The following is a 12,842-nucleotide window of genomic DNA, read 5'->3' as shown; positions in this document are numbered from 1 at the left end:
TGCCACCATCCGTATGAGGTTCGCCCCAAATTTTCATACAGTCCTGGATGACTGATAAGCTCCCTTTCTGCTCTACATTTTTTGCTAATATGTGCGTACAGTAAACTTCAACGGTCATGGTCAGCAAACAAGGAGCTAAAGACCTCTCTGGCCAAGTCGTTAGAGCGAGTGAGAAGGATGGAGAATGCGGAGGTTTAGATTACAATGTCATGATATTTTTTTCCCCCTTCTTTTCCCAAGGTATATTTTGTTCTGGTGTATTTCATGTTTTTACGGGGAGAAGGAGCTTAGTGATTGTCTCAAAGTTTCGGGTTTCCTAACTTGTTCACTCCCGATTCCTCTCTTGTCATCATTATTATACTTATGTAACATAGTTGTGCGGTATGCGCATTTGCATGTTTTTCTCCTCTGTTTCTTCGAGGCGGGTGTTTTTACGTGTATGACATTATATAATGCTCTCCCGGCAATTTTAAAGCAAGCTTTATAATTTTTAACCAAGATCTAAATATGTATGTTGCGTCCCGCGAGGACCACTGTTACACCATTCCTCTGAGCTTCCAAAGCGCAAAGAGAACATTCATCTAATCAAGCAAGCAGTCATTGCCCGGCCAAATTCGCCAACTCATTCAGGGAACTCATCAGGTTCTTCCGTTCCTCCATCTCATCGCAATCCCCAGTTCCACGACAGTAAGCGCTGACAACTTTGACACAAGCATAGTAGCAAGAGTACCTAACACCAACCAACCATCAATTAACAATCCCGCCCACAAAGCAAACACCGGCAGACAGCCAAACAAACAGAACTCACAATAACCTCCTAGCCTTCGCCCCCCCAACCTCCAACGCCTCAGCCCCATACCCCTCGACGAAAGCGCGGGAAGGCCTCAAGCACGCAGCGCACAACAAAGGATCATACCACCCGGCCCTCTCAAAGTCCACGGCGCCCACCATCTCCAGACTCCCGGGCGCTAACAGCACAGCCCCATCATCGAAATCCAGAACGGCAAGGGAAGGCCCGACCACCTCGTCGAGCGCGGATGACCACAGGCGCACCTGAAGCCGGATCTCCTGGTAGGGCAATAGGACGAGCATCTCCTCCCCGTCGCTCAGCACGGCTTCCACGAGCGCTGTGAAGGCGTCGCGCCAGAGGGGGTAGCGCTTCGCGCTCCTCGTGGCACGACCGAATCCACCCCCCGTCCCGTCCGGTCGGGAGGTGGCGTCCGCGAGCGAGCGCAGGTATCGGCCCATCCCCCTTTCCACTCTCTCCACTTGCTCGCTGCTCATGCGCCCTCTTTCCGAGTCGAACCTTGTGCCGGGGATGTAGGATAGTAGGATGTATGGTGAGTCTATGATGTTCCCGGTGTCGTCGTAGGAGAGCACCTCCGGTATCGTCACGTTCGCCAACTCCCCGCCTTTCCTCTCGCCCAGCAGTGCCAGTAGTCGTAAAATATCCGCTTCGGATTCCAGGATGCTGCGCTCGTAGCGGAGAACGCGCGTCTCGAGGGATGGGGAGATCTTCAGGACGCAGGAGGTGTTGGTTGAGAGAGTGATTTTGTATGATGCATTGTAGGTTCGTGTGGTTTGGGAGGTGGAGAGGTCTGTTATGCCCGTTATTGTTGGTGTGGTGGAGGGTGAGGACGAGGGGTGGAGAAGGGCTTTGGCCAGGATTTGTTGGAGTTCTGAGGGGACTGTCTGCTGTCCTCCGGAAGGACTACTAGGCTCAGGGACGCTGCCTGTGACGGATGTTTTAACCATTGCCCCGGTCTGTGGTTTATCACCGAGATTGTGCTTGCGGGTGAGAGGCCGTGATCAGGTTGTCCAAAACCCTATTCGGAATCGCGGGTGGCTCAAGGAATCGAGTGACTGAGCAAGGTATTAGAAGGGGGAAAGGACAGAAAAGAACAGATTGCTGATTCCGCTCCCGCCGCAATCGTGTCTCCGTAACTCAAAACAATACAACCGCACAATACCGTAACTCCCAAGAATACTGAAGCGGAGGATGGAGGGGGCAGTTGTACTTATGCCGTAGGGTCCACAGTCCACTTGTTAGCTGAGCTTTGGTATGGGTGAATACAGTACTCACTTATGATACGAACCTGGCAATGTGTCCGGATACGTTACTACCGTATCGTGAGTGAGGGTCAGTGAGGAAGGGAGTGGAGTAGAGTGGAGTAGAGGAAGTAGTGGAGGGGGGGTGGGGATATCAGTGATTTTAATGGCGCCAACAGAACCATACTTCCGGCGCCGATCACTTGTGTTCACTTGTGCTTTTGTTATTCCTCGGTATTGGGTGGTACGGTAATGTACTCGTACCGTGCCATACGATATCATACTCGCCCCAGGCAATAAGTGTCCGAAAACAGGGATTCGCAAAATATATTGTAAAATACCCGTGCGTATCTGAGCGCCAGCACAAACTCACAACTTGTGTCCCCGGATACTGCTTGCCCTAGACAAGTGCATCCATAATGGCAAATGTGTGGTGGAATCGTGAGGGTAAGCACGATACAGTACTCGTACAATATCAAGCAAGGAAACCCCCCCATAAAAAAAGGAAAAGTGTGAGAACTTCTTCCTTCCTTCCTCTCTTCGAAAGCGGAAAATTCCGGAACCCGTCTTCTTCCTACCGAACTGCTCGAGCAGTCCAGCGAACGAACTTATTCCTAAGACCTTTTTTTTTCCGTCCGTTCACTAAATCATTGCAGTACCGCACTGTTGGGTAATAACCCACCGGAGCGATCCCGTATTCATATCTTGCCGAACCAGGCAGGCAGGCGGACCACTCCTCGATTCGCCAAACAGTTCCGCATACGGCTTGAATTCCTTGGCATCCTCGTCTGTTTTCGTGTAACGTTGCAAAGGTCGTGCACAGGGATGGATAGCGAGGGGGGGAAGTCCGGGTATCATAGGTTAGAGACTGCCATTGATAATTTTGATTGCTGGACCGGATTGTACTCGAGTACTTGCAATACAATATTAGGAACCCAAAATGTAACTTCCAAGTGAGTGACTGAGAAAGAAAAGAAAGGAAAAAGATTCCTACAAGTATTGTCACCGACACATACCAGCCCGATTGAGTCCAATTCAATATCCACAATTACTGCTTGAGTACGGTACGGTAACTTAAACATTCTTCAATGCAAGTAATTACCAACGGCCGGCATGTCACTGGACTGCAGCCAAGAGGCAAGAAGAGAAAGGGGGGGAGGTGTGCTCGGGTATGGAGGTAGGTGACCGGACAGCCATTCTGGAGGCCTGACCGTTCTACCCTCGTGGGAAACAGAAGAATGGGTTTGGTATGGAGATTGCTCAAACAAGCAAAAAGCTTTGACACCTCCAATCCTTGGCTGTCCGGCCACCCCACGTCCATACCCGAGCGCAGTAGAAAAAAAAGGGAAGGATAAGCCGAATGGAAGCACTTCTTGTGTCGAAGTCGCCGGTATACCGGTGAGATTGATAACGCCGTCTCAAACGAGCGTGTCCAAAAGACAACTGTGGGATACCAGACCAATCGTGCTCTATCCATCATTTTTGAAGAATATCCTCTCTCTCCCTTCCCTCCTTCCCTAAAGGTCGTGTTTGTGCGGGCACGGGACGGTATAAAGACTCCCGTAGGAATAAGCCTGGTCACTGTATTTTGTTTTGTTTTACCCTTATTTCCAATGCAGATGAGGTGATAAGTTAGGATACATATTTCTCCCCAACTTTATTTACGCTCGTTTAGCTTAAGACTTCTCCGCGGGCACTTCCATCACTGGTGCCAATGAGGGTGTCGTCGCCGCCGCGGTCCCGGACGCCGCTACGGTCACACCCTCACTTCCTCCCTCCTTATCAGTCTTGGACTCCTGCAATTGAGCCAAATTGAACTTCTTCAGAGTCTCCCAATCTTTCACAACGCTCATCCCGCAAATGCTCTGTGCCACCCGGGAAAAGAAGGCAAAAGGAGAAAACCTGGTTAGCCAGAATTCATTTTTTCCCATGCCATAGGTATGACAATAACATATCACGCGGGAGACAGGGGTAACGGAGGAAGGGAAGATATTCGACATGAAGAGGAATTGAACTAGAAGCACCGTAGCACTTGTAGTAGTTCTACCTGATAACCAAAAGGGGGATACCGGAAAAGACGCCCAACGGCAACAACACAAGGGTAAGATATGACGTGATAGTACCGGTGAATGGAGAAGACAGCGATGGAGAGACTACTTGCCTGGTAAAAGTCCACCAAGATGAGTAAATCGGGATTCTTCAGATCAGCTTTATGGTTTGTCCCGACAACGTCTGCTACAATTTTGATAATCTGATCGCGCTTCAAATGGCTGTGGTTGCGGGAAGTAGGTTTGATAGCAAACTAAAAACGGAAGGAAAAAAAAGGGCGCAATGACCCAGGTTTCAGTAACCGAAAATTAAAACACTCTCCCTTTCCCGATGAACGGAATTCGGGTCGATATCATTTTTTTTCCCCTTTCGGTTCTCCTTCCAGGGAAGAAAGAAATGAAAAAGGAAAGGGAGAAAAAGGGACAATAGGCACAACGCACCTTGATGCATTCCTCACTTCGGTGAAAGTGGGGAGGAAGGACTTCCTTGGCGACGGCTTCCAGGCCCTCAGCGTTCGCCTTGCCAATCCGAGTAACAGGAGTAAGGCGATGGACGTGTCGGCTCTTGAGACGGTTCTCCACAGTTCCGGCACAGAGTGCATTGACCATGGCAATTGGTTCGCAAGGAGGTTTTAGGCGGAAGAAGATAACTGAGCATTGTCCAGGCCATAGAAGGAAGACAACATTATCCCGACCCACAGATAAGCGAAGAAGAAAGAGAGAAGGGACTGGGGAGGAGGTGGGGGAAAGGTATTTGGGGAAATATTTCTTACCACACTCCACATCAAGCTTCACCGAGATAAATGGTTTCTCGGGTTTGGCTCCTTTCAGATCACTAATCTCCTTCTGGATCGATGCCTCGATATCTTCATCCTCGTCCTCATCGTCCTCGCCCCCGCCGTTCTTGTCATCGGACAGGTCGAGACCGTAAAGCTCGGAGGCCACCTAATCAATTGTGAGCCATTCGACCATTCCGACTGGAGTAGGAGGAAGAGGGGCTAGGTTTGTGCCCCACCTGCCCTAGCAGCCTATACATCTCTTCGACGCATCTCGCTTCTCGGCCTCTGTCACAGGTAGCGAATATACCCTGCGAGCCTTCCTCAATGCTGTGGAGGCTGTGGTACTTGGCTTTTGCCTGGCTCTTCCAATACTCTTTGGCCTGGCCCGATTGTCCACCGATCAGCACGAGCTATAATGATGGTTACAATTTGGAAACAATGTATGGGCGTACAAACCTTGCTCTTCTTGACCGATTTAGGATCCAAGCCCTCATTGTCGCTGCGGCGTTTCTTATTGCCTGCCATTTAAGCTGACGTCGACTCGGGAGTTGATGGTTGAAGTGGGAGTTTGGAAACGTTGCTACATAAACTTAGCTACAGAGGCATTTGATGCACTCGAGTATAAGTGCAACCGTGCGGTACGTCACAAAATACGGTACTTAGCCCTAAGCTTCGCTTGGGCACAAAAGGCAAATTAAAAGGTAAGAGTGGAAAAACATGAGATAAATCTCGTTGGCGCTTTGAGAAAGTGTTGGATTGTAACCGAATCTACTCGAGTATGATATGATACTAGAATAAATATCCACACGGCATTACGAACGGAAAAATGCGAAAAGAATTGGCTCGACCCCGGGTTTGAACCGGGGACCTCTCGCATATAAACTTAGAGTGAACCCTAAGCGAGAATCATACCACTAGACCAGCCGAGCCTGTGCAATTTTCAAAAAATTGACGTCATATATACGCATCTTGCTGACGGCCCCAACCGAGCACATTCCTGCTGCCAGTAGCTACTACCTATTCAGCTGTCACCACCCGCCGAGTGACAAGCTGTGATTTCACATGGGCACTCATTACTTACCTTTCCGCCCTCATCTTCATGCTCGCCTCATACACACAAGACATAACAACCAATGCCACAAACTCTGTCGTGCATACATCTGTCAACTGACACTATGAATGTATGTGCACACGCATCCCCCCTCACACAGCCCAACCACGCGCGGGAAGGTAGAAGTAAAGTAAGGTGAGAAAAAGTGGGTTATAATAATTTCCCGCTTTCTACTTCACTAAAAGACTACAATCGGAGCATGATATATCGGAGGAAGCTTACTCTTTTTCCTCGTGAGATTTTTTGCCAGCGCATGTCTCAGAGCCTTTTCGCCACCGGTACGGCACTTTACTGCCCGCTCGCCATTGAGGGGAAATGCCTCACTTCCATACTCCGCGTGAGGCGATGGGTTGTGATAACCGCGAACCGCTTCGATAAGATCCTTTCCAAGTATATCTCGTTTCGTCGGCGCTTTCTTAGCATTCCGAAAGTAGAGATATTAGGCTTGGGTTATCGAAAAGATGGGAGAGAGGTTACATCGGCAGTTTAGCACCCGGAATTCTGTTGTGGATAAGACAGAATAAATGTGTAGTCTGATTGCTGATGGAAGTCTTTTTGGGCTTTTTTATGCACCTGCGCCTCATATCGAGCGGTGAGCGCGGTACGTTCCCAAGCGTTGCGGCGTGACCGATCGGGCAGAAATAGAGCTGTGCTATCTCAAACTCTCCGATCCGATGTTTGATACTCGCGGTATGGGTAAAGTATGGGAAAATACAGGGGATTCTGTGCTGGAGTGAATCAGTGGCGGAATCACGCAAACCTCCTGCGAGTAGAAAGGGTGGTACCAATGTTGCTTAAGCCAGTAGGATTCGAATGAAGAACTCACAGAAATATCCAAATAAAGTAATTACGCTCAGACAACAGGTTTTTCCAATACTTTACCCCCACCGCGAGTATGTTAGATATGGGGACCCGAATGTCACCGCATATGTTAGCAAATAGCAATTTGTTGGTTGGTTGGACCGAGGATCAAGCCTTGGGTGCGCAGCAGGCAGACGCGGTACTCACAACCTCACATCCATCTAAGCCAAACCCACAAGTGTGGCAATAAACAAAATAGGTAGTCTACCTCAGTAGTGCCTCTAATGAGGCACATTTACACTTCTGAGCATGGTGTGTGACGCCCAGAGATCCCATAAGTGGTAGTTTGAACCCTCGTGCACTCTAGCAGCCTAGTTGTGGGGAGCACAAAACCCCTCTCCCCATCCAGACTCAGACTATGTTGAGCTCCACTCGTTAAAGGTAGCGAGCCGAGTCACAGCTCCAGAATAGTAGCTTGCGTTCCCCCCAGGTGAGTTAGTCTGCCTTTCGGGGAATAACCGCTGGGTGACTGTGAATGTGTCAACAGGGAAACCTGAGAGTAGCTATCAGCCTTAGTGATGCCTACTGGCACCAACCCGCCGGAATATCAACAAGAGTCCGATTGAGACGTCCCCATGAAGCAGTGCTTGAGGTGTCGTCCATAGACATAGATGCATCCTTATTTACTACCCATCCATCACCTTAGCGCTCAGGAGTCCCGACAAACGGGGATGTTGATTGCAAAGGGGATTCCTGGAAAATGGGACCTCCATGAGGGGAAGTGTCTGAAGGCAGGGGGTTCTCAAAAATATATGTGGTAACGGATCCGTAAGTATCGTATTTACAAACGATTAGACTACCCATCATCACCCTCGTTGAGCTCTGCGTTCGCTATCATAGTTTAGGGGCCTCAGGGCGGTTGCGCGGTTCCAGGCCCCGCCGCTTCTCAACCCAGTTTAGCGAGAACTGTTGTCTACAGCCTATTCAGCCTGTTTAAGGTTTAGACTATAGGATAAATTTGTTACTTGAAACAATGATAAGTGTGACGCCTTTATCCATTTCTAATATTTTATTAGGTCATATTCAATCACTCGGGTTGGGTTTTTTCAAGTCTAAGAGGAGCTTACGAGTAGGTATTGAACTAAAAGACAATATGGAATAGTTTATCAGATATCCGAGTTCATATGGTGGCAAGAGTGGGTCCCTTGAACCTGCCCCCCAGGGTATTTTTTCCCACGGCACTCTACCATCCTTCATCACACACTCTTTAGCTCAAGGGGGGGCTGGCGCTAAACGGGCTCCGGGGGACCGGTAGGTTATGGCTTTCTGCTAAGAAAATAATTTCGTGCTCCCACATAATAATTTTGATCACAAAGGGTATCCAGCGTGCGCATGCATTCGAAATTCCCACCTTCTCAGGCACCGTTGATGGCTCCAAGTTTAGGCACAACTCCCCCCGCCCCTTCTAGCAAAGTTCTTGGACGCCCGAGTGGCCTTCTCTTGCCCGTAGCTTCTGATATCCCCCCCGCTCCTACCGTTGGCTCCGCTTTACAAGATCAACACGGCCGAAAAACCCGACGATACCAACATGCGCTCCGATTGGCGGGGGGAAGGGGGGAAAGTTATCATACCAGCAACAGGGTTCGAACAACTACGACCGTCCCAACCAGCGTGAGGTCTCGCCCCTGAGGAAGAACAACGGCTCGCTCAATTCATGCCAGACAGTTACGTAAGCATCCAATGCCGATGCAATGTTCGCGCGGTTTCCTACCAAACGTTAATGGACAGACCTCCATATTTAGTCCAAGAATGAACCTACCGTGAGCATAGCCGACAATACTCGAGTACCATTTATCATGTAAGCAAAAAAGAACCGTCACCAAACCCATGCGGATACCAAAACTTCCCCCAATCCCGGCCCCTACCTCTCGCCTCACCACTGAGGATATCCCCCCGGGAGCAATGAAAATTCAGCGGGCGCGTCGGGTCGTCAACCCCGGGGAGCTTAGACTGCCCTGACCATGCTCAAGTACCCATACAATCATCAATTATCACCCACCAACATCCGCCCATTGACATCCACCATCCCCTCCCCCATGTACCCGAGTAGACGGCGTATAGAAGGCGTATATATCCTCTCCGTCCGACGTCCCCAAATTGAGATTCGAGAAGCGAGAAGATTTCGAAGGGGCTTCCAGGATTGTGTTGCCGTCTATGCCCGTTGCTCCGGTTACGACCGCTCGGGGCGTTCGGCTGGTTGGTCACAACGAAAAAAGGTATGTACGAGTACTGTCCTGTACAGTACTCGACTATCATGTACAGTACTCGAGTATGTTGTGGCTCGGTGGAAACAGAACCTTTTTATTCGCTTACACTCCCCGCCGAACGGAAAACGGGAGAAGAAAAACAGCATCACCACGTTATGACGTCGAATTACCGTCATGGTATCAGAAGGGTAAACTTCTATGGATGATACAGTAACTTGTATCGTCCAGATCTACGATAGACTACAGGACAGCCGAATGTCTCGGCATGATTTCGCAACGATAGAACTAGCTAGCTCGTTTTGGATGTGATCGGCTAGATACCACAAAAGTAAAAGCGCCACCCGCGGGGCGAAACATGGATTCTTCCAGCACTTGTGTTACACCGTGGGAAAAAGCAAGCAAGAAGGCCAACTCAATTGTCGTAAAGTAAACCGCGCTGATATTTTTGGATGCTTGATTAGTACGAGTATGATGAATAATTCTAACTTGTTCTAAGTCACCGGCACTCGAGTACGAGTATCGTACTATGCAAGCACCAAGAGCCAGCCAGCCATGACAGCCGACTCCAACGAACACCACCACCGCCAGGAATGTGCCAGGAACGGACCAACCAAACATCCGAACGAAAGTCTCCAGATTGTGGTGCAAACAATCAGAGAAGGTGTTTCGCGTTCTTGGGGGGGAGGTTTATTCTTCGGACGGAATGAGAGCCAGATGACTGGGTGTGGTCGAAAGAGCCCAATTTAATGTCCGTTTGGGTTAAATAAAGTAAGGGGCGAAAAAGGAAGGAGGAAAATGAAGAGAAGAAGGTATCACGGGGTGATACGAGGACAAGGATGTAGGAAGTTAAGCTTTCTGAGGGGAAAAAAAAACCCCGGGTGAGAAATGGGACAAAAAGAGCAAAGATGTTTAATAGGACAGGTAAAGATAGAAAGATAGAAAGTAGCACACAAATGAACAATGATCCGAAACGCCAGACTCCTATTAGCCCGTGGATGTCATACGGTATGTACAAGTACAGTTACTGCGCCGTACAGTACGGTATAGTGTAGGGAATATGTAAACTACTGAAAACAAGAACATGGAATCAAAACCACTATAAAAAGCAATCGGAAAAGCCTGGAGCAAGAGTGCCAGTCGAATCATCGCTTAAAGTTGTTCTTAAACTCATCAATATAAATATCAACGAATTTCTTGAAGCCATTCTCGTTCCCGCCTAAGCATCGATAAAACCTAGCCAATTAGTAATCGTCGAATAAAATAAAAATAAAGAAAGGAGCTTCCTCAGCCTCCGAAGGAAAAAAAAATGTCCCCAAACAAAATGTATCATCCGCACAGCCAAACAAGCTGACCACGCGTGAAACACGCGCAGGGAAATTATAGCAGTAAACAAAGTACAGCTGGTAAGTGAAATAGATATAAAAAAAAGTGCGAACCTTCGAGTTTTGTACCGCCTAACTTGCTGTAATCCTCCACCTGTCCCTTTCCCGTCAAACGACCGTGCATTCTAGCCACCATCCGGTGAAAGGAAGGGCTCCGCAGTAACTATTCGGTCAGTAAAACCTCTCCCGTATGATACAGCACAGTGCTCCAACCATATCCCCCACGTCACACGGATCACGGAGGGACGGTTAGGCCCGCCCCAGCTGATGCTCACTAGGTCAGGCTGGTAGTAATGTTGCGGTGGAGCGGAGCGCACCGCCCACGATGATGCGCAATGTGGGCAGATTCTCTGCTCTTTTCTTTCTTTCTTCCAAAGGAGGGGTTAGAACTCAACTCTTGCTACGAGCCATGCCTGAGCCGTTGTGCGAGGCGTTAGCGTTGTGCCGTGGCTGCTGAGAGGAGCGGGGTATTCCTCATTGCGGATCCGTAATTCCTGTAGCAGGGTGGGAGGGGGGGGGAGGGGCGAAGAGCGGGGTGGATTAACACACCTCAAAGACACGTATCATCATTTTTCCTTGGTTCTTGAGAAGAATCGGATCAGATGACAATGGGGATGGGGATGATGATGATGATGATGATGATGATGGCGATGCCTTCCTTTTTTTTTTTTTTGGTGGTTGATGTTGTTGGTGTTGTGTCGGCAACTGGTGTTGCTGAGCGGATGATGGTACTGTACTGTACTTTTTTTTCCTCTTTCTCTTTTTTCCTTCCTTCTTCCCGGTTGGCGGTGCACGAATGGCTGTCGTAAGGTGCTCCAGGCTAATAACTGTAATCAAGTTACGGCGATCAGTTTTTTGAAACCCATAGCACGGGGAGGGTTGGAGTTGTTGAGGGTAAATTAAGAGACTTGATCAGGGGAAGGAAGGACCCCCAAGCAGCAAGTCTTGCACACTTTGCGGTGTGGTGTCGGTGCGGGCATGCTTCCTGGGGCTTCGAAACATTCTTCCTAACGGAACCTTACAGCAGGGCGACACTAATTTCACAATGGCCTTGTTATTTGTAATGAGCCCGCACATGGAAGATGCGACCCATCAATTGATCATTAACTCTATTCGTAGAATTTGTTCGAACAATACCGGTACTAGTACCGTGCTCGAGTACGATAGAAAGTCGGGTCATTCCTTGGTCAGCGGGAGGGGGATACGGTGCTTTTTACGAGCCATGTAGCATGATTCTTCCGACTGCCTGATGGGAGAGCACTCTGACCATTGCCACGTGCAGTTTCCCCGCAAATGAGGTTTTCAACTCCAGCAGGCGGAAAAGGCTGTATACGATTCTAGAGGGAGGGCAGTGAGTAAGGTGGCGATAAACTGGAGATACGGGTGTGTTCCGAAACCGCGAGGGGCAACGCATGTACTATACCCGCAAGTACAGGTACAGTACTTGTACAAATGCCAGTACGAGTACTCGAGTACAAGTTCAGTGCTTGCACAATAAATCCTGATTTTTGCCGCATCAGCGACCTCAAACACTCGAGAAAGCCTACTCCTACCGGTAGGGTACCGACTGTGCTGCCTATCGTCATACTACGCACCCAAGCCACGTCGTCACAGAGGAAGGAAGGAGGAATGAAAGAAGGTGGAGAGAAAGGGAAAGGTATCATAACTTTGTTCCTTAGACAACTGTAGAGTACGGTACCCAATACTCGTACCGGTACTTTGGCATCAATGGTACAAGTGGTGGGTAAAAGTCTTGGAAAAAGTTGCTTTCAGGGCCCCCAGCCGGGCAAGGGTCCAGTCCCAGCGCTACGGAATTGGTGGCGAGCACCGGTATGGTAAAAGTGCCTTTGCTTGTGCTGCACCCAACCGGTGCATGCACTTTACACGTAGTTCGCAAGGCTATCTATCACTCACCCATACGAGCTCTCCATGCTGTGACAAGCTCTGATAGGATAGACAGCTGCCTTTCCTACTAATTGCTAAATTGTTTCCTACAGTATGAGTGGTCTGGACTGAACAGAACGCGAGAACCGCATCAGAATATGATGCAGGAGGCTGTGTTCGCATGAAAAAAAATAAAAATAAGAAATGGTAAGGGTGGATGAAGGGCGAAGAGGACAATCGCCTTTCACGACATCTCATCTGGGATGAATCATCGGACTGATGCAATCCCCCGGCTTGTTCCCACCAATAGTCTTCCATGAGAAGCTCAAGGGAGGAGAAAAAAAATAATACTCGGTGCATCCCATCCATCTCTTTATTCCCGAGCAGGCAACAGGTGCCAGACCCGTTGTCAGAGAGGACGTGAAGTTTTTCCCGTTTCTTCCCCCCCCAAGCAACGCGGCCTAATCCATGGTAACAAACCCACACCAGACGTGATTCTTTGAGGCTCCGCGCTCAAGGTA

The 12,842-nt window shown here is 49.2% G+C and overlaps 3 protein-coding genes; all 3 read right to left on the bottom strand.

The window, feature by feature from the left end:
• Window positions 1-597: 597 nt before the first annotated feature.
• On the bottom strand, window positions 598-2,756 carry GSTUM_00007508001 (uncharacterized protein; the record flags this gene model as incomplete). XM_002839473.2 has 3 exons in its annotated part: window positions 2,097-2,756; window positions 809-2,017; window positions 598-730 (listed from the first exon to the last, which is right to left on the bottom strand). Exons 2-3 carry the CDS (start codon window positions 1,753-1,755, stop codon window positions 598-600), a joined length of 1,080 nt encoding a protein of 359 aa, XP_002839519.1. The 5' UTR covers window positions 1,756-2,017; window positions 2,097-2,756.
• An 879-nt stretch (window positions 2,757-3,635) lies between these two features.
• Window positions 3,636-5,445, bottom strand: GSTUM_00007507001 (uncharacterized protein). XM_002839472.2 has 6 exons: window positions 5,333-5,445; window positions 5,113-5,256; window positions 4,871-5,042; window positions 4,539-4,747; window positions 4,207-4,351; window positions 3,636-3,912 (listed from the first exon to the last, which is right to left on the bottom strand). Exons 1-6 carry the CDS (start codon window positions 5,399-5,401, stop codon window positions 3,899-3,901), a joined length of 753 nt encoding a protein of 250 aa, XP_002839518.1. The 5' UTR covers window positions 5,402-5,445; the 3' UTR covers window positions 3,636-3,898.
• Window positions 5,446-9,792: 4,347 nt separating this feature from the next.
• On the bottom strand, window positions 9,793-11,569 carry GSTUM_00007506001 (uncharacterized protein). XM_002839471.2 has 4 exons: window positions 10,987-11,569; window positions 10,833-10,850; window positions 10,492-10,600; window positions 9,793-10,271 (listed from the first exon to the last, which is right to left on the bottom strand). The coding sequence occupies exons 1-4, from the start codon at window positions 11,005-11,007 to the stop codon at window positions 10,198-10,200; spliced, it is 222 nt and encodes a 73-aa protein (XP_002839517.1). The 5' UTR covers window positions 11,008-11,569; the 3' UTR covers window positions 9,793-10,197.
• Window positions 11,570-12,842: the final 1,273 nt, after the last annotated feature.

The sequence above is a fragment of the Tuber melanosporum genome (assembly GCF_000151645.1).
Source record: "Tuber melanosporum whole genome shotgun sequence assembly, scaffold_36, strain Mel28".
NCBI lineage: Eukaryota > Fungi > Ascomycota > Pezizomycetes > Pezizales > Tuberaceae > Tuber > Tuber melanosporum.
This window is presented reverse-complemented; position numbering and strand designations above follow the sequence as displayed.

Excerpts from the sequence above, each read along its gene's own strand:
- GSTUM_00007507001 (XM_002839472.2), bottom strand. The coding sequence starts at position 5,401 with ATGGCAGGCAATAAGAAACGCCGCAGCGACAATGAGGGCTTGGATCCT. Across the intron at positions 4,748-4,870 it reads GAAGCTTGATGTGGAGTGTG|TTATCTTCTTCCGCCTAAAA; the intron begins GTAAGAAATATT and ends GACAATGCTCAG. Across the intron at positions 4,352-4,538 it reads GAAGTGAGGAATGCATCAAG|TTTGCTATCAAACCTACTTC; the intron begins GTGCGTTGTGCC and ends TTCCGTTTTTAG.
- GSTUM_00007506001 (XM_002839471.2), bottom strand. The coding sequence starts at position 11,007 with ATGATGATACGTGTCTTTGAG. Across the intron at positions 10,272-10,491 it reads AGGCGGTACAAAACTCGAAG|GCGGGAACGAGAATGGCTTC; the intron begins GTTCGCACTTTT and ends ATCGATGCTTAG.